We start from the raw sequence: 26,519 nt of genomic DNA, 5'->3' as shown, positions 1-26,519 counted from the left end.
TCCCCAGCACCCAGTGGGCTTCCTGGAACGTACGACCATCTTGCTCTTCATTTGCCGGTTTACCGTCCGTCTCCCCCTGATAGGCTCCTGTTTGGGTCACTGCGTATCCCTGGCAGTCGGCACGGGGGCTGGCACAGAGGAGCCCTTGGAAGGCAGGGACGTGCCTTGGATGCTCGGGGCTCACCGCTGCCACCGAGGTGGTCAGGAAAGGTTTGTGGGAGCGAGGGAAAGGTCTGAAGGGAGAGGGAGTCAGGAGGACCTCAGCGCACAGGGATGTCTCTCGTCAGATCACTTTTCTCAGGACGGCTGGGCCCAGGGGGTGGGGAAGCCGGCAGGAAGCACGGAGGGGACAGCTCACTCAAGGTGGTCCCAGGGCCAGGCTTCCTACTCCCTCAACCACGCACACGGCCCCTGTTCCCAGGTAAGTCCTTCCCTGGCTCTCGGGGGAGAAACAGGCCTTCCCTTGGCCCTGCGGGAACGGAATTGATGGCCAGTGCCCGCCGCAACCCACTTTTTATCGTCTCTGGCCGTCCCTCCTTCTGCCCACCCGAAACCTCCCAGTAGAGACTACGTCAGCCTCGAACGCGCTGAGCTCCTGCTTGCCGACAGCCATCATTTCCTCGGCGAAAACGAGATCTCCCCTTCTGGATTCGCTCCAGGGAGTGGTTCCTCCAACCCTGGCTGTGCATCACAGGCCCCACCTGAACTATCTCCACCGACTAGCCCCACCCAAGCCCAGGAAGCAGGCCCAGCCACCAGCGTGCACGGAGGAAAGAGCGGAGCGCCTCTCTCGGGTTCTTATCTTATCCTTTTAATAGTTTTATTGTTTATGAATGTTTTATGAGGTACAAGACATATTACTACAAGTAGTTCACAAATATAGCTCAACAGTCATCACACATATTGGGGTTAAGCACTAAGCATGATCATCTATTTCTAAGGCAGGGGTGTAAGCAAGCGGGTTTGGAGAGTGCTGACACCAGGGGTCGGGTTTAGGATCAATGGTGATAGGGAGCAACAGGGGCCATGGAGGGCTCACATCCCGCCTAAGAGCGAGAAGACACTACTTAGCTCATCGCCAGGCCAGGATGGAGGCCTAGGACTGCCAGATGTTCGGAATTTCTGAAGAGAATACGCACGCTTTTACTTTATACGAAATCTCCCAATTTTTAAATACTGGCACCTAAGGAACTTTAACACAGAACAAGCGCTGGGACTAAAGAAAACAGGAGGCTACGCGGCCTGGGTTCCCCGGGCTGCGATTTCTATGCGCCACACGCTCCATACCTCCGCGATCTCGTTTGAGCTCGACAAGCGCCCGGGGAGGCGGCACCCTGTCTCTCGTCTGCTGATGAGGAGACTGAGGCCTGAGAGAACGGAGTCTCCAGACGATGAAGCCCTGGCTTCTTTGGGTCACACGGCCTCGCGGGGGTTATCTCCGCAGAAGTGGACGCTACCTTGAACCAGGCAGGGTCTAATGGCGGGACGGAGTTTGGTTCTCCGCGCGCCTCTCAATGGGCCAAACAGCTGCTCACCTTCCAACCTACCGCTGTAAACCACTACAAGAGAAGGCAATGGGCTGGGGAGAGGGGCTAGCTACTCTCGCGATTTCCGGGGTCACCGAAGGGCAGGAGCCAAGCCAAAAAGGGACAAAACTGGTACACGGGCATGGGAAGGACGGACAACGTCTACGTCAGGCCAGCTTTACCGACACATAATAATACTAATATGCACTGGGTATCTAACTACCTGTCAGAATTCGTTCTACGCCTGTAGCCAGGTTATTCCACTTCATCTTCCCCTCGTGAGTCGGTGCCTTTCGTGTCTCCATCATACAGGTGAGGAAACTGAGGCACGGTGACGTGCCGAAGGTCACAAAGCCAGTGTGTGTTTTGACCCAGGCACTCTAAAACCAGAGCCCAGGTTTTAACCTCTACTATCCATCGCCCTTCTGATGCACCGATGTCATCAGGACGGGGCCCCGGGGCTCCTCAGGCCTCGACCTACCACCTATGAATGGGGGTGATTCTAGAAAAATGCATGTGCAGGCTACATCCATGAAGCAATGCAAACAGGGCTGGGTCTCTTTCATTAGATCAGGGAAACTTCCTCACGACAGATGTCGAGTGCATTTTAATTTCTGACACCTCTTCATTCCTGGGGGCAGATAGAGAACTCGTAACTCGGGCTTTTATGGAGGTCTGTCTCACAGAAGGGCAAGTGGCAACTCTTTAACGACTCGTTCCGCCCATGGGGGTAGGGACTACAGACAGTGGAGAAGAGACTCTCCTGCTCTCAAACTTTTTACGGAAGTGTGATCCAACGGAACCTTCTACAATGATGAAAAGGTCCTGCATCTGTGCTGCCCAATACGCTAGTCACCAGCCACATGCGGCTATTAAGCACTTGACATGTGGCTGGGGCAGTCGAAGAACTGAAGTTTTGATTACAACTGAAATGGAATTTAAGAAGCCACACCCAGTTAGCGGCTACCTACTGGACAGCACAGCCTCTAGATGACGTCATGAGAAACTGGGCAGAACGGATCTAGATTCCATCTTCCCCTGGATGACTTCAGAGTCTTCTACTCTAGAGTCTCTGAACAGGTTTGGGAAGGTGGAAAGGAGGACGGGCTCTGTCATAGGCTGGGCTCACCTCTGTCACCATGGCCCTTGGGAGATGAAGGCCTCACCTTAAAAATCCAAGAGGGGAACAGTATTTTGGGGGCAGGTTCTTGTTTCATACCGAATCAGATTATAACACTGCGTCATTTTTTAAACGTTTTAATATTCATGGGCTCCATTCCCTACTCTTTCCATCTGGGACCCAGGTTCTACAATCTAAAGGCCAAGTCTACCCTTGTCCAAGCCCATGACATGGTTGGAGGAAGGAAGCCAAAAATATCTTTTCCTCCTCCACCTAAGACTTGTGCTCCTTCTAGGGTTTGGCTTCCAGAAGCAGACCTCTGAGTTCTGAAACGACGTCTGTGAGATCAAACGGCAGAGGCATCGAAGGATCATCCTTTTCCCAATATGGCCGACATTCTGGCTTCTGATCCACAGGTAAAGTTCGGGCAATTCGGGACTGGCACCTGGAAGAATAGGAAGAGGTAATTAATCCATGGGAAGAAATTCCTAGAAGACTCAAACCCGTGTGCAGTTTGGAACGACATTGCCAAACACTCCAAAGACAATCCTCCACGGTGGTGGTGGTGATGAGACGAAAGAATCATGAGTTCACCAGGCAGGAAGCAGGTGCTTCTAAGACAGAAGAATTGTTCTTCATGGTGCCGGAACTGCTTTTTCTTTTTTCAATTCCCTGCTTTGTATTATCTCCAGTGGCCTCCACAGAAGCCAATCACCAGGGAAATTCAGTTACTCTGCCTTTAAAATGGTGAATTATTTTTTCATTATCTCAACTGTTATTTAAAGTGTGTGATTAAGCCATTATCAGATTTAAATGTTTGTGGGATTTCGATGTATTACTAGATTACTGGGAAAGATTAAATTGAATTTACTGCATTAAAACGTCCAAGAATAGATTAAACAATATTACAGGCTGGGATTGACTTTGGAGATTCTAGAGATTTACAAGTGTCCCAGCTTGCTGTGCTCAGAAAAAGGCACTCCAAGGAGAGACCGATTTATAAGGATATATGCAAATAGAGGTTAATAATCATTTCCACTGATGAATAGGTGGGGAAAACTTCCACAAAATTAAATTAAAAGGCTAGCAAGAGTTACTCCCTAAGGAAAACACTTAAATCACGGTTTTTATTAAATGGATTATTCATCAATAGTAGAGAAATTAATTATCATATGCAACTAAATTATAGCCTTGTAAGAAAAAAAAAAAGTTGGGGCGACACCGTCACCCCCTGGCAGGCATCTACCTCTCAGAGAGACCGGCTTATTTAAAATTGGTCTGGGAAAGCCCAGTGGCTTTGGCTTTATTTGTCTGCGAAACGAGGATCAGAGAGCATGTAATAAGAGAATGCAACAAATTGCAATGCGAAATGAACAGTTTCCCTCCTGTCTGGGAGCGCAGGGTGGTGGAAGGGTATACGCTCAAAAGAAGTACCGTGAGTCCACTTGAAAGAGCAGGAAGAGTTCCTCCCCGCCCCCACCGCCTCTGCATTGTTCTCTAAATCCGTTAAAAAGTGGTCCTGCCCACGGTTTGCCTTCCGTGTGGGGCTAGCTATGAAGAGATCAAAGAACGGAATCTCCTTGGCCCTCGTTCCAGGCGCGGTGGTAGAGAAGGTTCGTGACGAAAAGACATCGTCTTCTCTGGGGAATTATTAATGGTGAGGGGATCCCCGCGGGAAAACATACTTCAACTTTATACCTATTTTCTCGCGTGGTTAATTGCTATACCGGCATCCTATGCACTCAATCCGTCGTACATTACACATAACATTCCAATATATCTTCGGCTCTCCGCATCAGACCCTGATAATAGCGTCTGTTAACATGCGCTAAGTACTATTATGTAGCACATCACTTCATAAATAATAAGATTAGCTGACCTCAGGGCCCCAAGAAGAGTAATGTGTTTAAATGTTCTCATTATTTATTTAAAACAAGAATTAAAGCAACAGAAGCTGCTTTTGACAATCCTCTTAGCATAAATATTAAACTGTTTGCACTGATAAGCCCCACACAGCACTAAAGAACAGAGGGTGCATTCTGCAGGCTACTTAATAATAGGTGTTTGACACTCTGTCGCTTGCTGTCGTGGTTCTGAGGGTGCATCTCTGTAGTTCTAGAGACAGTCTCTAAATCACATGAAAGGCATGGGAGGGAATTAATATTCAGGGGAAGCTGCGACTAATTACAAAGGAACTCGGCACAGCTTTGCAAATTGCGCTTTCTCTCTGCTTCAGAAGCACAGAGTGATGCTCAATTTACTAGGTGGGGAAAGTTATTCCAAATTGAGCATTTCAACCTCTCAGCGGATAAATTATCTGCGCGCACATTATCCTGGCTGGCAGATTAAAGGGCTATGATAAGTGTCGATCCACCTAGAATATCATAAGGTTTGTAAAAAGTCAATAGAGATGCTTTTTCACCTGTCAAGCGGGTTTGCCCCCTCACTTTGAGAAAGCGTGACAAATATTCAATCCTCTGCTGCAGAGGTTGGCTTCGGCCGCGTTCTAGAAGCTTCCCACCAGCTTTTCTTCTGGGTAAAGGTTTTCTTCTGGTTCTGCGATGTTCTGCGACCCAAAGCCTGGCTGGCGCGGGCACCAGCTCCTTTCCATCCAGGCCCTGAGAGCCTAGGAGCTGTGTACATTCGCTGCCTCCCTCTGGGCTAAAGGTAGAGCCCTTGGTTGGGTTTCTTTAGGGTCTTAATTCAGATTTTTCAGGTCGCTTTGAAACTCCCTTTAATACCAGTGCTCCTGGCCAATTTCCAGAAGGTGGCGATGGGGCCCAGCAGAGGGCTCGCTGTTTCGGGTGATGCGTTGACCCACAGGAGAGGACGGTCACGGCCACCTCAGATCGAACCGTCTGATTCGACACCGTGCCAGACCGCGGAACTTTCTGAGAAAGAGGGGACTGAGAATTGCTTGAAGGCACAGCCCCTTTTCAGTTTTAACTTCTCTTGCTCAGATCACTCATTCTGCCTCTTCTTGGCTCATCTCCTAAGACGGGGCAGGAGGGAGGTCGAAGCGTCGTGGTTAACGGTGAGCGAGTGGGGATGATGATGATGATGCTAACACTTACTTACGGGGCTGTTGCAAAGGTTAAATCGATTAATACACGCGGAGTGCTCAGGACACTGCCGGGCATGCAGGAAGCACTCAGCAGATATTACATATTATTACCACTGCCGTTACGTCTACTATGAGCACGAGCGAAGGACAGATGGTAAAGTCAAGCATAGAGCAAGCTGCCTGTGGTCCCTGTGACAGTGCCCTCCCTTCATACCAGCTGAGTGGGGGGCCTCCGGACCGGCTCTCTCTAGAAGCTCTGGAGATTCGGAAGCAGTTCTTTCTGGCTCGAGCCAAATGGAGCCCATGGCTGAATCCTATCGCAATGTGATACTCCAGGATGCTGAGGTGTACGTATCCAAGCTGCGACAGCTTTCCAGCGACGGGCGAAAACGCTCAGATTCGGAAAGACCCAACAGTTGTCCTCGAAGACCTAGAATTAACAAAAGGCGCCGTCGTCCGACTTTCTGAGCGGCGGCTCTTCCAGACTGACTTGGCATTTGCGGGAGAGAAAGTCGGATTGTTGCTTAGCACATACGCTCTACGGTATGCAAAATAAAGGGGCCCTAAGTTCTCTCAGGGCGTGTTTTAGGAATGCTGACCCCGGTGAACATTTGCAGCCTGTGTCTATCCCTACCTTCCCGCACCAAGAAGACGGGACTTTTCCTGCAGGCGACCTGTCCCTTCCCCATGCTTGGCCACGTGGTCTGGTGGGATCGGCTTCATCTCTACAGCAGGGGACAGCCTTGACTGGCTCCACCCAAGGAGCACACCACACTCACCCAGCCACGGGAAGAGGCTTACGGGGAAGCACGTGACCCAATCCAGGGCCAGAGTGAGACACTAAACCAGAGGCCTGGTGTGGGGGCTGCGGCAGAAGCCTCTCTCATCTCCTGTGAACCATCAGGGCGCACCCTCTGGGACCGCCGCGGTCATTTTGCTACGCGGGGCAAGGGGCTGGCTCCTGGGTGGTACTGTTCACAGCTGGATCAAGCCTCACTTGAAGCCGGGTATGCTTAGACTTTTTTCAGTTTCACAATTTGTTATTGAGTTAGGGTTTCCTGTCACTTGCGACCAGAGAGTCCTGGGTGATATGCTGGCCATGTTCCCCACCTGTCAGTTACTCCCCGCCCCCCCCCCGGCCTTCTACTACAACATCCGTGTGCCATGGGCCTGCCGGCCAAGGGGACGTGGACGGTCTTGCCTCCAAACTGAGATGCGGCTGACGACACAGTGTAGTGCGTGCAGGGACCATCCGGGTATGACGGCATGAAAACGCTGGCTTTTGTTTTTGGTTCAAATGGTGTTTCTACTTGAGACAAACTTCTACCCAGAAAACAAGGGGGGTGCTGCTGTCATCCAAATAGGTCTCTGCACGCAGATAAGCTGGTTTTAATGACCACAGCTGGATGGCTTTTCTCAAGAAGGTTGAAAAAAAAAATCTCCTTAAACTCCACGCTCCCAAGGAGAGTAGATCATTCTGGACCCACTCAAACAGTAAGAAAATGATCTTTTCCCCTTTCAACCTTGTTCTCTCTATTCGCATCCTAAAATCCTATTTTATTCATTTAGTTAAATTTTAAGTGTTTATTTATTTATTTTGAGAAGAGAGAGAGAGAGGAGGGGCAGAGAGAGAGAGAGAGAGAGAGAGAGAGAGAGAGAGAGGAGAGAATCTCAAGCAGGCTCCACGCTGTCAACGTGGAGCCCAAGGCGGGGCTTGATCCCACGAAGTGTGAGATCATGACCGGAGCTGACACCAAGAGTTGGATGCTTAACTGACTGAGCCATCCAGGCGCCCCAAGCAAATCCTGTTTTTAATGCTTCTTGGTGAGCAAATGAACTTGAAGCTACCCAGAAGCCCCCCGGCCCCTCGTGTGAAGCATTACCAAGAGAGCAAAGGAAAATCACACATATGGCATCTCTCTCCCTCTCGAATGCACTTTATTTTGATTCCAAGGATGCTATGAGCCACCCCCAAAACCCCTCGATACTAGGAATGGTTCACCCCGAAGGACCTGGTGACACGACAGGAAGCAACGGAAAAGTGTTGGCTGGCCGATGGGAGCAGACTCTCTCCCCACAGGTGTAACTCACACAGGGCCTCAGCCCCGCTGATTTCCCCCGGGGCCACACTTACATCTGGGTGATCCGGATTTCAGCTACATTAGCGAGCACTGGTCACCGTGCTAAAATTAACCACTTTAGCTAAAGTGTGTGTTAATTATGGGTATGCAAGCAGTCAATAAAAGGTTAATGCAAAAGTCAAAGGATAAATTTCTTCCCTTATTGCATCACTTCACAGACTAAATGACTAACATTATACTTTGTGTTTTTAATCAATAGGTTTTACAGTAATGTGCTGGCCATTGATTTTAAGAAAACATATACGGTCTTCCTCCTTGTCCCTAAATTTTGCAACAAATAATGAAGGACAGGTAGCATTTACATAACTCTTGGTGACATGATAAAGATTTCAGGAGAAATGGTTTCTGCTGGAAGATTCGGCAAGATAAGCCAGCTTCAAAAAAAAAAAAAATACAGAAAAACCCAGAACTTGATGGGGAAATATTACTAGCCACACACTGCAGAGCGGACAAGAAAAATAAACTCCTAAGAGGGAATCTTTTAGTGGGGAAGAAGAGAGCAACTCCTGATTACAAGAATTACATTCTGTATATTGTTTCAATGTCCAAAAGACTCTTAGTACCCAGCACTGTGTTAGTTCGAGTTTTACAAACTAAGGGAGATGGGGGAGGTGGGTATTTGATCCCCATTGTGAGGGCTGCCTCACCCACAGTTAACTGACGGAAAGTGGGAGAGCCAGGCCTGGGCCAGACCTGGGCATCTGGCTGGCTGCCCCTTCCACCACATTCCACTGTTGTCATGCGTTTCCATGTGGACGAAAGGGGCCCTGTCCCCTGACTACTTAGCCATTCTTGACAAGCTTACATATTCAGGAGATTCCAAACCATTTCAGGGAGGGGAAGGAGGAACAAAGCTTTTTTTCCCCTTCAAGTTCTAGAAGGACTATCATTATAGCAAATGACTGACAAAACTTCCTTTTCATTCTGATGACTTTGAGTTTCACCATAAGCATCTATAAAGTCTGCAGAAATGAAAGACACGTGTTCATCTTCTAAGAGCATAAACTACTTCTGATTGTGCTCCTGGGAAAAATCTCTCAACCTGTTAGTTTCTTAGATGTTACAGGAAACTAGTGCTTCTCTGCTTCACTGGATTATGGGAAGATAAAACCAAATATGTACACAAAAGCCCTTTAAAATGGGTAAAATGTCACACAGATGTATAATTATGCGTCGACCTCCTTTTCCTCTATGTATAGATACAGGTCCTATTTTATTTTAATTTTTTTTTTTAACGTTTTATTTATTTTTGAGACAGAGAGAGACAGAGCATGAACGGGGGAGGGGCAGAGAGAGAGGGAGACACAGAATCGGAAGCAGGCTCCAGGCTCTGAGCCATCAGCCCAGAGCCCGATGTGGGGCTCGAACTCACGGACCGCGAGATCGTGACCTGGCTGAAGTCGGACGCTTAACCGACTGCGCCACCCAGGCGCCCCTATTTTAATTTTTGAGAGAGAGAGAGAGAGAGAGAGAGAGAGCGAGCCCGAGAGTGTGAGCTGGGGAGAGGGGCAGAGGGAGAGAGAGAATCTTAAGCAGGTTCTCCACCCAGTGCAGGGCCCGACATGGGGCTCGATCTCACAACCGTGAGATCATGACCTGAGCCAAAATCAAGAGTCAGACATTTAACTCAGTGAGCCACCCAGGAGCCCCAAAATACAGGTCCTATTTAAAAAATACAACTCATTATTCAATGTTGGCCAGAGGCGCTTGTAACGCTTATAAATAAAAATGGAAGAAATCACATTCCTAAAGGTGAGAGTGATTTAAACTACCAACTTCAGGGGTGCCTGGGTGGCTCGTTCCGTTAAGCGTCCGACTTTGGTTCAGGACATGATCTCGCGGTCCGTGAGTTCGAGCCCCGCGTCGGGCTCTGTGCTGCCAGCTCAGAGCCCGGAGCCTGCTTCCGATTCTGTGTCTCCCTCTCTCTCTGCCCCTCCCCCGCTCATGCTCTGTCTGTCTCTGTCTCTCTCTCCCTAAAAAATAAACATTAAAAAAATTGTAAGCTAACAACTTCACCAGGAAATACCCCGTGACGAAAAGAGTACACTTCTCTTCAAGTCAGAGTTTTTTCCAGAATTGTAATTTACAACGAGGAGTTGACAGTCATTCTGGCTGATGTTAAACAGGAGTCTGTTTTAGGATATCAGCCACATCAGAATGCACTCCCTCAAAGGATATAAGCCAGCATGCGAGGCTTCCCATCAAATCTACATTTAACTTGCAAAACCCAGTGGCCTGGATCAGCATGAAAATAGCGGGAAGTAAGGCTATAATTGGGCAACAATCTCCTCTATGGCCTCTTATGCTTGGGAGGATCGGAAAGTTCTCCATTCTTCCCTTCTCGACGGGACCAAGAGTGCTACAGCATCTTGCCACCCAGGGTGATTCCAGTGTCTAAACAGAAGTATTTTTCCTATACCATACAATCTAAATCCTGGACAGTACCTTATGTACAAGTTCAGGGATTTTCACACATAATTCTCACTCTCCGTGATGTCTACCTTAAACACCACATTTCAAATCTAACCTCGAGTAAGAGACCAGTCCACTGCACTGGTTTTGCTGGGCTCACTAGGCTTTGCTCCAAATGATCTGTCTTAGTCATGAGAAGAACACACAGTCCAGTTTATCATAAGTGACGCTTTTCGAAAGAAGAGCGAGTGAGCTAACCAATTCAGGAGTGGTCTTCTCGGACTTTCCGTCACTGCCATCACAGCACCGTGGACAACTCTGAAAACAAAGAGCTGCCCTGTCATAGCTACTTTGTCTACTTTGACAAAGCTGGTTTTATAAAATCAGCTTCTTAAATCTGTATAACTCAGTTTACCTACTGCAGAACCACCAAGCAAATCCAATTGCTAAATGAGCTTCAACAAAGGGCATGTTCACCCGCTCTTTGAAAGGCTTTTAACCTCTTGCCTCTGTACCACATGTTAATGTTTCCAGATCAGTAAAGTCAACACACATCAGAGTGAGGAAAAGCCAAACTTTGGCCCATGGGTCAGCTTTTTTTTTTTTTTTTTCCTCTTTTCTTTTTTTCAGATCAATATACCCTTTTTTTGTTGGTGGTATTTTTCAACCACAACCACTTGAGAAAGTAGGCTTGGCTTCACTTCTGGTCGTATAAGAGTCTACTCGGGGGGGTTCACACTTCAGGGAAGATGTGAAAAGCCTGACAGAAGAAAGAGTCTGCTTAGGTGTGTTAAAAACCAAATGTCCCCACGATGCCTTGGAATGCCTGTGCCCAATGCCACGTGGCGAACCAAGCCGTTTTTCAAGCACGGATAAGGCTGCTGTCTACCCGCAATCAGTCAGCGTACTCTCGGGGTCCGTCTACCCACTGGGAAGTGAAGGGAACAGTACTGGCAAGGCCCAGCTGTTGGCAAGGACTTGTGTTCTCCACATCTGTTTGGGACTCCAAAGGCCTTCTCCAGCTAAACAGTGTTTTTCACAGTTCGCAATTCTTCTACTGCCTACGATTTCTCTGAAATGTAACACGCATACGCTGTAGAGCCCAATAACCATGAACATTAGGGTTTGGGGTTTTATTTTGTGAAGTGAAGGAAAAAAACCATACAGAGTTCCAACTTGGGACTCCAAGGGGAGAGTTCTTTTGAAAAGGGTTTCCCGGCCCCCTGGCGCACAGACTCGGGGCTTCTTCCCACTCTACGTCACTGCTAAGAGCCCCCCCCCACCGGCTAATGGCGGACTCCACAAAAGAGGGGAAGAATCTGGGGTAAGGGATAACGATGTCCTGTTCGTACCTCGGGGAAGTCAGGGGATGAAGAGAAATGGGTCAAAAGAGCCTCTTGCTGGTATAAAAGTCGGGGACGCTTTGTGGCAAAAGAATGGCTCGAAGGCCCCTCCACTCTTTCCTTCAGGTCCAGGAGTACCTTGCCCTTTTCCCTTCCACTGCTAGCACCTTCCGCCTCCCCCCAGGGCTTCTTCCCAGCCCGTGACTATACTGTGCTACCCTCACATCTCCTTACCCCTCTGAGACTGCTTCTTTAAAAACTTCAGACGTTCTTGTTGCTAGGGGAGGGAACTATAAAGAAATTCTATCTTACGCCAGTGGCCCTCCAGTGACATCTCCCCTCAGACCAAAGGGGGAGTAATAATGCTAATAAAAACATTACAAATAGCCCATAATAAATACCGAGTGCCTGGCACTTCATACGTCTCTTTAAATAAAGAGTTGTCTTCAAAATGGAAACTGAGGCCCAGAAGATTAGTGGACTTGTCCTCGATTCCACAGCCAAACAAAGGATAGAGACAGGACTTGGCAAAACCACCTGACTCCAAATCTCAAGCTCTTTGTATGATTCCAAAATACCAACATCAGAAGAATCACTTTGGGTCCTTGTCGAAAATACCGTTTTCCAAAGGCATCTAGCCCCAGGTCAGACCTTCCAGAGGAGGGTCTGGTCCGTCGGCAAGTTTCACAAGGGACTCTTCAGATCGGGCCAGTTTGTGAGAACAGCGTACCATGTCAACCTGTCACAAAAGACCACAAAGATGCTCAGGTGGAACGTGGGAGGGGGGCCATGAGGGTGTGTCTGGGCCCATGAAGAGCTCACATTAGAGTCGCGTCCGTTTCAGAGGACACGGGACTCAGGCTTGGCTCTTAGAGCCTTGCAGCGTGGCTCCCTGAGCAAACAACCGGTGACTTTGCAGGGTCTGGCACATAGAACAGGTCTCTTGGAGTCCTTCCCTTACTCCGGGGACTCCGATAGGCCCGTGGAACCATTTAACATGCGAGCCTGCTTGGCCTACCGCTGGGGTGTAAACCCAGGGGGCAGAGGATTGAGAACAATTTCATCCCGAGGTTCGTTTGTCGGCTTGTCAGTTATATAATGATAGTGATGAATGGGCTACCTTGACAGCTCAACATTTAGGAGCTGCTGACCTTTGGTCTCTGGTCACATGATAGGGTCACCTGAAACTTGCATGACTTCTACCTGGCCAAGGGTAACAATATAAAGGTCAAATAGGCTGGACGATTATATGTATCAAGTCTGAGGCAGCTTGGTCAGGAGCTTTAAGAGAGGCCGGGTTGGGTTCCCCAGCACACAAAGCTATGGAATCATTGCAGAAATGTGCCCAACAAAAGATATACAATTTCAAAGCAGTCTAGAGTAACTTTCCTTGCAAGGGAATAGAATGAACTCATTATTTTTAAAGGGCAACAATGAAAACAAACACTTTGGAAGAAAATATATTCTGCCAGCGACTCTGCCATTGGGAGGGAAGCATACAGGGCGTATGACTTAATGAGTGATATTAATGCTATCCCTGCAGCATGGCAGAAGGTCCAATTTGATGGAATTACTGGAACAAAATCCCCACCGGCTAGCATCAAGCCCTCTTTTCTGCCAGAGAATACGGTTTCTCTGCTGTCCTGTCAGCACAGTATCCCACAAAGGACCGTGATTGACAAAAGATAGCCCTTTCCAAATTTCAGGACTTCCTCGCCGCTTGAAACTTACGTCAAGTTTGCATGGGACAGTCTCAAACTTCAGAAAGGTTCCAGAATAACTTATGACCATCAATTCAAGGCGGCTGTGATTTTTAGACATACCATTATATATACACACACACACACACACACACACACACACACACACACACATATATACACACACACATAACACACATAATATGTATATACATACATAGGTATATATATACATATTATGTGTGTGTGTATATATATATGTACATATATATATGTTTCTTCTGACAAATCTGAAGATTTTGCTTTTTGACTATTTGATTAAATTCCATTTACTCAGAATCTGACAATAACAGTCACGTAGGTTACGGATACACTTCTGAAAATGAAAGCTGACAGGCCAATGTCACTGATTTGCAGAATCTAGAAACTTCATAACCCATGCAAGAAGCAGGCATTACGGAGAAATCTGATTTACGTCAAAAGCCTGGTTTCTACAAAGGATTTTTCCCTGCAAAGTCAAAGACCGACAGACAGACAGACAGCCACTGAGCATAATCCACTCATACTCCTGAGAGATGAGCCAAGCAAAGGACAATGGCTTACAGAATAAAGGGCCAGCTGTTCTGACTTTGGAATGCTCATTTGAGTTGTAAGCTGTGAAATAAATTTGAGTTGATGGTTCCCCCATCTGCTCACCTGTCAGTCTATCTCCACTGTACTGCTGTTTTTAGAAATACTTCCGTGTAACCCGCTTAATTGGTTTTGGGAGGCCGAGAAACATCTCCGAAATTTATTTTAACCTTATTCCGGACATGAGGCTACTGGGCCTTTGTTTCTCTTCTCTTCCTTAAAGAACATTCACGAACAGGTCAAGAGCACTCCCAGGAGAAAACTCGGGGCGGCCCAACACCAACGGGGTGGGGCAAACTCAGAAGTAGAAAACGGTGGGCCAAAGCGAAATGCCGATTCATCAAGGGCACACCAGCCTTCCGATGAGTTTCTGCTCTGCACTGCTTTCAAAGCTGAGTCAAAGTCGAAATTCTTACAACGGTCCGCAAGTCCCTTTGTGACCTACCCCTTCCCCGTGCGGCTCTCTGACCCTCAACGCCTTCCACCTTCTCCCACTGCTTCCTTTGTGCCCGTCTGTACTGGCTCGTCTGCTCTCCCTGGAACAGGCAAAGAACACTCTCAGGGTCTTAGTAGCTGCTGTTTCTTCTACCTTGAAAATTCTTCCCCTAAAGACATCCATGTGGCTTGCCCTCTCAGCCTTCAGGTCACTGCTCAAACATAATCCAATCAGTGAGGCCTGTCTTGACTGCCCCACTTGCGACAGAAACATCTCCCCTTCCCTCCAACTCCTACCCTAGTGCTCCCGATCTTCTTTCTACACAACACCGAATACCGTTTGGGGTGTGTGTGTGTGTGTGTGTGTGTGTGTAAAATAAGCTCCCTGAAGACAGGGAGTTCTGTCTGCTTTGCCCACTGCTGTCCCCTCCAAGCCTACGGCAGACTTTGGCACGTTGTTAGAGCCACAGTAAACACAGTGGAAAGCACACATGATTGAAAACGACTTGCATCGGAACCTTACTTCTTTAGAATTTCCCCGCTACCTAACCAATGTTACAGTAACAACAGTAAAAGCACAAGGCGCAATCAAAGGAGGCCTAATACCACCAGGGGCCACTGCTCGTGGAAGAACACCGGTCGGGGAATTCAAGACCCCCAGCCCTGCCACCACCTTACCCTGTGGCCTGAAGCAAAACCGTGACCTTCGGCTCGTTGGTGCTCAGGTCTGTAAAGTGAAGGGTTGCGTGAGACAATCCTTAAGGTTTCTCCCATCTCTAGAAAATGGGGATTTTACATACCAACATGGTTAACCTCCAGACACCTTATCTCACGTGACCCTCACGATGAGGGTAGGCAAGACAGGTGTTACCCTTTTGGGGAGACAGAGGAAGCCGAGGTCATGCTTGCTCTGTAAGTCACGATGCTGGGCCCAGAATGGAGGTCATTTGGTAGTCCAGCATCTTTCCTTTGAACCGCACTTCCTCTACTGGTAGAATCGAAAGTTTTACCAGTCACTGTTACTCTGACGCATAAACCAATTTTTCAGGCAAGCCCTAATCCCCTCAGAAGTAATTTCCATGTGGGTCAGAGATTCCACCGGGCTCTCTTCTGCTCTAGCCAAAGAAACCACGGATTCTCCGAGCTGCCATGTCATTCCAAGACCAAAGGGAAGATCGGAGGTAAGACACCGCTCTGTTTGCTTAGGGAGGTTTTGTGACGGGAAGAGAATCACACTTCCTTGCAGCTCTCCCGTCGAAGGGCAAGACGTCCGTGCAACTGTGGCCTCAGAGCGGCTGTGCTAACAAGGCGTCTGGACTCCAGAGATGTTGGAGCCATCCTAGTCTTAAACCCAAAGCAAATCCCCATCTCACAGCCCCAGGAACTGAATGGCACTGTTTCTGCAGCTAACCTTTAGATAGTAAAAATCATCTTGCCCGTATAAATATCTATGCTTCTGGCTCCAGTGATGAAGGATCACAGTGTAGCTTACTATGTGCCTGCCCTACTGATGAAGCCCAGATTGGGGCAGAGAGACTATTGTTATTTCTGTGTGCATTCATTCATTCGTTCCTTCATTCATTATTCAACAAATACTTATGAGGTACCAGGATCTACAGATAGCAGTGAACTAGGACAAAATCCCAAGTGTCACGGAGGTTACGTTCCGGTGGGGGAAGACAGATGACAAACACGTGTATTGCTTATAGACTTTGCATTTAGCTGCCAGCAAGAGGGTCTAGAAACCGCAGTGCCTACAGAAGATGGAAGTCTTTCACGTTAAAGGAGTTTGGGGAGGTCATGGGACAGCAGTCCAGAGACATCCAGGACCCAGGCCATTCCCTCCACTTTGCTGCTCTGTCATTCTTAGCTGACGGCTACTATCCTTGAGCTCACCTCATGGTCCAGGGCACTCCGGCCACCGTATCTCCAGTCCCAGGGAGCAGGAGAAGGGGCAGAGGGGTAAAATGTGCGCTTGCCGCCTCCTTTTAAGGGAGGACAGGAAGCCACCCCTGCCTCTATCTCACTGACTAGAAGCTAGAAGGGGCTGGGAGTGTAGGTTTTTAGCTGGATGCACTGTGTTCTTCCCTCCTCTGTCAAAACCAAGATTCTACACTAAGGAAGAAGGAAAGAACGGGGCAAGACGAGAACGGTTCTCTGCCACACAACGGAAGCAAACAGATCCCAAGACGGTTTCTGCTGGAGACAATTGCTCTGGAAAGGTGGGGGAAGGGTGCTGGCCACAGGGGTTGTGCTAGGTATCTCTCCGGGGGGGGGGGAGGAGTATTTTAGGGGACAAGTTGGGCATGTTCTAGGGGACAGCAAGGAGGCTGCTGTGGCTGAGGGAGGGTGATGAAGGGAAGGAGGGGAGGGGATCAGAGGAGTCCAGGGTCTGGGAAGCCACCGTCAAGACTGATTTTACTGTAAGCGAGATGGGAAAGTACGGGAGGGTTTCATGCAGGGGAGTGATAGGATCTCTGGCCCCGCACTCTGCAGAAAGCTCTAGAACTCCTTTAGGAATCGGGTCGTCTCATGAGTAAACCCCTCTGCTTGACCCACACGCAGCGTTGGCTTGATGAAGCAAAATCTCCTCCTTAAGACTCTTTCCAGGCTGCCAGGCTACTCCCCACTCCCCACGCCAGGGCTGGGAGGGAGGAGGGCCCTGAACCTGACTGTCCTAATGGCTTTGATGCCTTGTTCCCCTTGCCGTGGAACAGAAAAGACGAAGGAGCGCCGAAACCTCCCGTATTCCCGAGTTCACCCGATGTGTATCTTCGGAACTCAGCTCACAACCATTTTATGCCCCTCTTTTTCTCTGGGGGCTGTGGATTCAGGCTGAGGAAGCAGGGTAATCCTATCCGCTGGGAGCCACGGAACACTGAGCGGGCCTCTGAGTCGGCGCTGGGTCTGCTTCTAAAGTGACTTGGTTTGAAAGGGGTTTTTAAAACTCGCACTTCAATAGAAGGCAGACCACATTCTGAAGTCCCCCAGCCCGGTTTTGCTGCACCGCCCGAGACACCGCCAGTGCTCTCGGGGCCTCGGGAAGGAAGGCTGAGCTGCCAGGGAGACTGCCTTAGGGTTGTAGTGTGGCCTCCAAACTGCAGGTTAACTGGGTGGGCTTATTAATTAATCATCACAACCATAACTGTCCCGCCTGGGCATCTCTGCAGAGAAAGCAAGTGGGGAGATGAGCCGCGATCTATTCATTACTTAACGGTCTTGTACTCCCGCGACCTGAATGGGAGGTCGAGAAATCTCACACTTCAGGGCTTTGAAAGCTGGGGCTGCGGTTCCTTCGCTGTCTGGGTGATCTCATTCTCCCAGCACCAGTGTTCGCTTGGGGGGTGACCTTGGGAAGGGCACTCAGGCAGTATTTGCTCATCTGTCGAGCGGAGACAGCCCCAGGGCCCCGGAGTCACATCCGGTAAATACTCACGCGTGGACCAGTACCGGCCACCTCATCTCACAGCCCCCTCTGGCTCCGGGGAAGAAGGCTTTTCACCAGTGGGGAAGACGAGCGGGGCCACGTCCTTGCCACGTGCCAGCTAGGGACGGGGGCGGCGTGGAAAGACGAGAGAGTCTTTGCGCAGGAAAGACACCCGTAAGGCCCTCACTGTGGATCCCGGGCGCTTTCTCATTTGCCGAAATTCAGAAGGTCAGAAGGAATCAAAGGACGACATCTGCTTGTGCAGAATGTCATTATAGAGGAGTCTGGGAACAAGAGGCCTGTTACAAGTTCCTGAAGGCAGGCCGATTAATGGAGAAGTCCGGCTCCTCGCTGAGCATTACAGGAGTGGGGTCAGCTGGGACCGGGCCAGGGCTCGCCAGTGAGTCAGGACAGCACAGCAAGGACTTGATTAGCTGCTGTAACTTCCTGCCCCCATGCCTGGCCTGCCAGGGAGCCCCGCTTCTCGGCGGACTGCTAAGCTAGAATTTACACTTTTTGGAAGAATGGTTCTGCAGTCAAGGCCACCTGGGAGTCGGCACAGAATACCTGACTGAGGGTCCACTATGCTTTCTCTGCAGCACCAGCTGGTAGGTTAGCTCGAGTGAGACCCCGGGACCTGGGAGACCCGCTGTCCCTCATTTAAACTGCACTTCCTAGCTGGAGATTGACTCATGAAGGTTCTGGTGCCCAAAGGCAGCCACTGGTAAGTTACGAGTCTGGGGTCCTATGGACAGGTGCCATTGGCAAGCGGCCTGCCTGTGTGGTGTGAATGGAGGGGCACCGGGACACCACAATGGGCTTACTCTGGCTCCCGACCAGTGCCAGGAAGCGTACCATTAATTCACTTCTCGCAGGTGAAAGGGGACAAAAGCGGGGAAGGCGTTTCGCAGCGCAGCTCTTTCTAAGGAGGAGAGTATTCTGAGTCGCCTCTCAGATCACGCTGTTTCTTGGTGCACGTGAGCTCTGCGTTCCCTAGGGCGAGCGGGAGAGGTGGGGGTCTCCAAAGCCCATTTTTAGCTTCTTTACGGTTTCACCTAGGGTGGACCACGTGAACAGCCTTCTGGGAGAGATTCGTTTGGGAGGCCGGCGAATGCAGACTAGAAGCCATTTAATTGGTTCCAAGTTAATGTCCTTTTCCAGTTGGGTCTTGTGTAAGCACCTGGGAGTTATGGCCACTAACTGAACATGATTTATAAAGTTCTTTCCCAGGAGAAAGGTCTCTGGACAGGCAGTGAGTGAGTCTGTGAATTATTTCTCCGCAGTGGTTATAGTTGGAGGAGGAAGGAGCAAGTTCAACCGTAAAGAACCTGAAACTCTCTCCAAGAAGGGAGGGAGTTCTCTTTTTGCCAAGGTAATTTTTGACAGCCCTGGCTAGCTCTCGGAGACTTCATATTTGACAAACCTCTGTTCTTAGGAGCTAATCCTTACCTCATATTGCCTCAGGTTAAACAGACATGAGCTCAACACTTCTGTGCCAGAGTCAGGAGACTCGAATCCAGGTCTTGGGAACCTTAGTTCACTGTGGGCTTGCTTGCTTTTTCTTTTTTAATGTCGTAACTGTTAGTAGCAAACCGTTTTTAAGGATCTCCTTTATGCCAGATGGGGTTCTCCGTGTCTTTCTCACATAATCCTAATAACCCTATGAGGCTGGCACGATTATTATCCCCATCTTACTGATGGGAACAGCGAGGCACTGGGTGCTTTTGTAATTTGCCCAAGGTCAGAGGTTGTGAGTGATGTGGCCAAGATATGAACCCCAGCACTCTGGCCTCAGAGCCATGTTCCAAAACCACTACCCTCTGACATTAATGAAACAATGTACCCTTCCAGTCTGACACCTAATGATACAGAAGCGTTTATATAATGAAAAAGCACGAGTCTCCCATCTAGGGCTGCCCAGCTGGCTCCGCCGGGAGAGCCTGTGACTCTTGATCTTGGGGTCATAAGTTCGAGTCCGATGCCGAGTGTAGAAATTACTGGGGGAAAAAAAAAGTCTCCCATTTAGTCCATCTCACCCTTGGACTTGTTTCTAATGCTGCTATTTCGTGATTTGTCAACTTCAGGTACTAGCTGTTGGCTTCCTACAATGGTACAGGAGGATCTGGCTTGTCCTAATTCTGCGTATGTGTGAGTGGTGACTGTGGAAACCAGTCTCCAGACATGACCCTCGTGCTTTCTGGAGTTAAGCCTCAATGCAAGAAGGCTGTATCTTGGCCACAGAGACCACATGGAAAGGCCACTTGGAGACAGAGAGGCCTTAAAACATAGAGTCTCACTGAATCCGGCCTTTCTGCCCCAGCTGCTACAGACCTGACTAGAGTGAGGGAACACCCCCAGTGAGGCCAGCAGAAGAAGCTTCTATCCTTGGGCCCCAGTCAACACACAGAAAGCCTTCTGTGAGAAAATAACAGCTGTGGCTGTTTTAAGCCACTTAGTCCTGGGGTGACTTGTTATGCAACGAATAACCGAAAATAGTGTTTTCTGTATTTTTAGTTCCTTACCTGGATCCTTCTGTAACTGTCGATGATACGCTTACATGCTGTATCTGATTCCACTTTTTTTTTAAATAACTAATGATGCTAAACATCTTTTCATGTACTTATTTGCCATTTGTAGATCTTCTTTGGAGAAATGTCTAATCAAGTCCTTTGCCCATTTTTAAGTTAGACGGTCTTTTTGTTGTTCGGTTTCAGGAGCTCTTTCCATGTTCTGCACATTAAACCTTTATCAGATACACGATTTGCAATATTTTGTCCTTATTCCCAAGGTTGTCTCCTCGCTTTGTTAATAACGTTCTTTGATGCACAAACATTTTTAGCTTTGGAGAAATCCAATGAAACGAAGTTGAAGGAATGTGAAATACCCAATGTTTCACGTACTCTGGAAGGATAATTTCCAGAGGCGTGCTAGTCTCAGGTCAGTTGCTGGTTTTCACCAAAGCAAACCTCTACTCGACAGCACTGTAACTGAACTTTGAGTTATTCCCCAAACCTGACAGTAATTAATGGGAGCTATTTAAAAAATCGTCGTCTAGAATCCTTAATAGACACTTACTCAGATTGGAAGTTTTCATTTTGCACTTCTACGAATGCATCAGACTGCATGTATATGCCTCATTTCTTCCACCGACCCGGAGGGAACTGGTGGACATCTCAGCAGCTACCAATTCCAGTCCAGAGGAAGGACGGCATCTGCGATCCCTAGTAGGTAGAACTTCTCATGAGCCGTCCCCGCCCCCACCCAACCTTCTGGCAAAATTATCTGATCCATTGAAAGAACTTCCTGACACCTTCTATGGGATTTGTGAGAGGCTGAGGAATGGTTATTATACGCATGTATGCATATCCGAATCAGCAAGCCATCCTTTACATAATCAGTGATACCTCTTTATAACGTGAGCATTAGCCAATAAGGGAAATGGAAAACACCGTATCATGCAAAAGAATGCTATCACCATAAGGGCTTCCCTCCAATATGTAGTCTGACCTTCTGTACATCTGAATCCGTGTGACAAAAAACTCACCATAATAACCAGCTTTACTTGGGCATTTCTGACAGCTGATTGCCACTTTTTCCCCTATCAATATAAATATTCTCAAAACTAGCACACTGTTCAAATAATTGTTTGAACTATTTCAGTTCCAAACAGATAATGATGTTCTGCAGAACTGCTTATAAAATAAAACTGGAAACAACCTAAATGTCCATCGGGAATGATACTACTCTATCTACGGTATAGCCATACTATGTACTTCTCTGCAACAATTAAGTAAGATAGATACAACGGATTTATATTATATGTTCTAACATGGGAAGATTTCCAAACATGAGACGTATTAAGTAACACAACCAAGTTCGGTACTGATTTGTATTAGCATAATAGCCATTCACGGAAACAAAAAAAGAAAGCACGTATTTGTCCACAGTACATCTATATATCCGTAAATGCACAGCAAAACACCTAGGAGGTCAAGAAGGTCAGAGACTGGGGATAGCGGTCTAAGAGCACTTTATAAAGTTTTAATTTTTGAATCAAGTGACTGTATTTGTCTATTACCTGTGCAGTAAAAACAGATAAAGATGCTAACTGATGGCCAAGCGAACAAAATACCTCAGAGCTAGGGATGTGAATCAGTTGTTAGAGCATATAAGCGCCTTCAGCTCTAATTTCCTTTCTACCAGTCAGAATTCTGGGAACTCAGCAAGGAGGAAATTCTTGGCGTGGTCATTATAGGACTTTGAAGTCAACCAGGTAAAACAATTCCTTTGTATCTTAAGGGAGGATTTGCCTACAACGTTCCTAGCTGCTTTAGTAAAGGTAGGGTCATCTGAGGATTGCTGTCGAAAAAGTGGGTTTTTTAATGACTGTCCATCTCACCTCCTCCAAACTCTGCCATCCCACCGAAAACTGAGGCCTTGCAGAGTGAAAATGAAGGGCCTGCGACTATACTCACTTTAAACACCTCAGCTTTCTGAAACTTCTTTCAACTACAGGTCTCTTAAGGAAAAACTGTCAAAGTAACAAAGATGCAAAGTGGAAACAGATGTTTTTTTCTGCCCAAAGTGCTCTCGGGAATGGAATGGCTTCAGATATTCGTGTTTGTTTTCTAAGTAACTGTACCAGCTGACTTTCTTGTCCACCACCACAGCCCCCGGCATGCTTCTTGGGCCCCTCCGGGTACACAGGCTCAAACAGGGCCTGGCCCCCGCAGCCTAGCTTTCCAGCAAGCCCTGAAGACAGAGGAAGGCCTGGGGCTCTCAGTCTCAACTCGGCTTCGGAGCCACCAGCCGCCCCCTCCTCCCTCTCCAAGCCCCCCAAAACGGGCCTGAGAGCCACGCTTAGCAAGCCAACAGAGGGTGATGGCATTTTATTCTCCGGCTGAGTTCATCTTTCCCTTCTGGGGAAGGGCGGCCCGATGGGAAGGGTCTTGGGAACACACGCTCTCCCCTTTCAGTTCACGACCCCCTCCCCTAAGGCTTTGCTTTTAGGCACCTTAGTTGCTAAAGGCATTTAACTTTAATTCCATTTGACTTCAATTGTGTCCAAATTACTGCAAAAAGGAGGAAGACAACAAGCTGTAAATATGAAGAGAGACAGAAAATCATTGAGAATCCTGCCTTTATGAATATTTGATGAAGAAAGGTTAGATCCATAGCTGGTAAATTATAAGAAATTATGTCCATCATGTGACTCTGTCAGCAAAGGTTAATACAAATGGGTTGGGACTTAGTTGGGATGACAACGCAGATTAAAAAAGATTTGTCCTGTCCTCACTGCAATTAGTTTTTCTCCTATTATTAGTGTAATAGAGTTGATCAGTAGGATTATGGCAACAGAACAAATGTGCAGTGAAATCATTTTGTGTTTCAGACTCGCATTGCATTTTCACAATAAATTTTTCATCTCTGCTAATCTTGCCCTTAATTGTGTGGTTGCTGTGGGCAGGATCCAATTATTAACTCTTTTGATCCTACGATGCCCTTGCCATCAAGCGCGCTGATTACATGCAGACCGAGCGGGTGATCCTGTAGCTGGATACACGGATCTCGTGGCTCATTTAGTGCACGCAGAAAAATGGTTCGTTTTGCTCAAATAACGGCTCCAGTCAAGTGTGAAATTGTTTATAATTGTGTTATAGGATTTTGCCCAGGTTAAAGGGCTTCTTGGGGCTTCCATTATAAACCTCGTTGCTCAGGTATTTATGATTCATTTTCCACTCTCACAAATTCTGAATTAGGCTTACCATTCTCTGCTCAGAGGGCCTTACTGTTGGTGCTGTTATTATTATTATTATTTTGCAAAGGGGATTAAAGTAGTCAGCCCACGTTCTTTGTACCGAGGCAGAGAGTGTAATTGATGTCAAGGCCGGTAAGCTGGGATGTAGGACAAATGGCACGGTAGACCCAAACAGCGAAAGGCATAATTTACCCAAAGGGTAGTTTGGATTTCCAGGGGTAACTCTATGCCCTTTCCAACCAGGCCGAAGAGCTTGAAGACTGAAGCCAGAGGGAGGGTGGGATGAATACCCAACAACTAAAGGAAGACAAATCAGAGGGCATTTAAGTTTCTAGCTATTCCAGATCAGGCTCTCGGTAAGCAGAAACACATGTCCACAGCAGGGAGCCAGCTTACTTGGCTTCATGACGTTCCTTCTAGAAAACTCCATTGCCCTCACCTGAGGTCATCCTTTCTTTGGACGCCTACCTATTGCGAATTACACACCTTTCATAGGGTTGCTACGTGTTTTTCAAAGGAGGGAGACGGCTGGTGGAATGCGTAAAGATCCACACAGGATAGAGAGAAACACGACTTCGGCCACGGAAGAGGCCTGCAACAGAGGGAAGACGTAGACGGTGGAGTGTACCCGCAGCAGAAAAAAGGAAACGAAAAAATACAGATCGAAACACATCAGTGTAATATATGCTAATCAACCAAGAGACCCTACAGGCCCAATGCAGAAGACAAAATATTCTTCCAAATCTCAAGCAAGGCTAGAAAATCTGGACAACTGGGGGAAAGCTGTCTTGGGAAGGGTTAACTGTGACAGCCACAAGAATAATTGGAATTGTCATGCCTGGAGCAATCTCACTGTAGGAGCAGTGTCTAAGCAAGGTCCACTGAGAGGCCCCCCTAACTGAAGCGTACATTCTGCCCACACTTACGGTCATCCCAAAGTAGGAAATTTAACACATCAGGGAGCCTGCTGGATTATCAGATCAACTAATCAATAGCATTGACAATATTTCTGCCTAAAAGCATGGGGGAGCAGTAAAGTAAGGTACCAAAGCAGACACGATCTTTGCCAATACATTACCTTGGACCTTTGACTCCTGCCACGGGCCCCAGAGGCACATGACTTTTCTTCCCAAGACCTGGGATTTTCTGCCTAAGTAACTTTGACCTGCTTGAGTTCAGTCAATTGCATCCTTCATTAGGAATTGGTACAGGTGACATATCCAAATGGCACAGACCCAGTCTCCCAGGCATCTGAAGCAGCATGTCGGGTCATGCTATTACCCGCTTTCGGCGGCCCTCCCCGCCAGACTCTGTAAATCTCAGCTGTGTGTGTGCAACAGCGGCAGACTCAGTGGGATACAAATAGCTTCTCCGTGTATCTGGATGGCTCTTGAGGCTTGAGCTACCTGAAGAGTTCTGTCCCCTCTGTGTGACCTACACCTGGCGGCTTTTGGCCACTCTCAACTCAGTGAATTTAATGCTCCAGAAAGCAACCAGATTTCATCAGTGAGGATGAAGCTAACTCAGAGAGACAAAGAGAATACGCTTTTCGTGTCCCCGGGTCTATAAAAGAGCATTTGGGACAACACGGCACCCAACTGACCCAACCCACACCAAGCATGCTCTGTGGAGTCCGGCCATCTCCCCAGAGGCTTCCTTCTGGTGTAGCAATCTGGGGGCCAGCCTCCAAATACCAGAAAGGACCCCGAATCTAGAAACGCATTTGTAGTTGGTAGAGACAAGAACAAGACGAGGCTCTCAAGGGAAGGGGGCCCACATTTGTTCAGTACCTGGTATTGACCGGCTAACCTATTTAATTTCCCTAACTCTCCAGAATTAGTTCAAAGTTTGCCGGTAAGAAAACTGAGGTGTAGAGAGAGAGAGAGAGTTGAAATAACGTATCCAAGGAAGAGCCAGTCCGAGGAAAGATCGGGATTCAAATCCAGGCGTGCCAGGCTCCAAACCACAACCCACAACTCTTCGTAGCACCTAGCTTGCCTTGTTTCAACCAGAGAAACAAAAGGCCGCTTCCCAAATGCAGTAAAGGCTAACAGTCGAAATGTCAACCCCACAAAACTTCTGAAATCCCAGAGCATCAGATGGCCGGACGGTGGCACCCTTTGGAAGGAACACTGGTGCTGGTGTTTGTCCTATTCTCAGACGGGCTATGTAATGGGGGGGGGGGGTGCAAACAAGAGAATCAAGGGGGTAAAATGCAGAACTTATTTGGACGCGGATGCTTCATGGTCCGCACGCGCGCCAGTCACTGGGCGCTCCCGCTAGGACAAAGCCAAGGTTTTCTGAAACTGGCATATTATTGTAGTCCTCCTGGCTCTGCTGTAACTATTTCAAGGACTATTAAATTAAACCCTGGAGACAGTCTCCCTTAAGATAAAGAGCATGCTTTTTATTGTGCCATCAAAGGAGACCAGAAAACCTGAATCTTTCAGCTTTAAAGACAACATAATGAGATCAGAGATTTTGCTTGCAAAGAAATTAACTTTCGGTTAATTAATGAAAGTAACCTTAAACAGCGGGCGTGTTGCCAACAACCAGGGCACTATAATAAAAAGGGGGGGGTGTGTGTGCAGATAATGGGCTGCTTTCAAGGGGCCCGGCTCAGCAGCCCAGAAAAGAAATTTGATGAGGATGCTGCTTGTAAATTTGATCTCAAATTCTTAAGATGAACAAATAATAGTCTTATCTGTAATAAAGTCGGCTACAAATGCTTTCTTTTCGCCCATAATTTTCTGTTCAATTTAGATAGAAGATTTAATTAGATGTTGGTGAAACACCAGTTATTTAATAAAACCCTTAATAAAAATCTAATCTATGGTACATAGAAACCACTGTAATATAATCACAAGTTAAAAAATACATTTTAGAGTATTTACGTTTTACAGTGAAGAAAAAATATGTATGTGACAGGTTCTGTTTTTCACTCAAGGGCCAAGAAAGTAAAC

The 26,519-nt window shown here is 47.8% G+C and overlaps 1 protein-coding gene across 2 annotated transcripts in view; it reads right to left on the bottom strand.

Annotated features, from left to right (window-relative positions):
- Positions 1-797: 797 nt before the first annotated feature.
- FTO (FTO alpha-ketoglutarate dependent dioxygenase) overlaps positions 798-26,519 on the bottom strand; it is a 395,157-nt gene continuing 369,435 nt past the window's right edge. For both annotated transcript variants that reach the window (XM_047078416.1, XM_047078418.1), the window contains one exon: positions 798-3,091. In XM_047078416.1, coding sequence (XP_046934372.1) covers positions 2,938-3,091 — 154 coding nt within the window. In that variant the 3' untranslated portion in view covers positions 798-2,937. The remainder of the gene's footprint in view (positions 3,092-26,519) is intronic.

Source organism: Lynx rufus, unplaced genomic scaffold (assembly GCF_022079265.1).
Source record: "Lynx rufus isolate CCGP_SWC_20201006 ecotype Redwood Valley unplaced genomic scaffold, mLynRuf1.p SCAF_16, whole genome shotgun sequence".
Taxonomy (NCBI): domain Eukaryota; kingdom Metazoa; phylum Chordata; class Mammalia; order Carnivora; family Felidae; genus Lynx; species Lynx rufus.
Note: the sequence above shows the minus strand (reverse complement) of the source record. Positions and strands in the feature narration are given on the sequence as shown.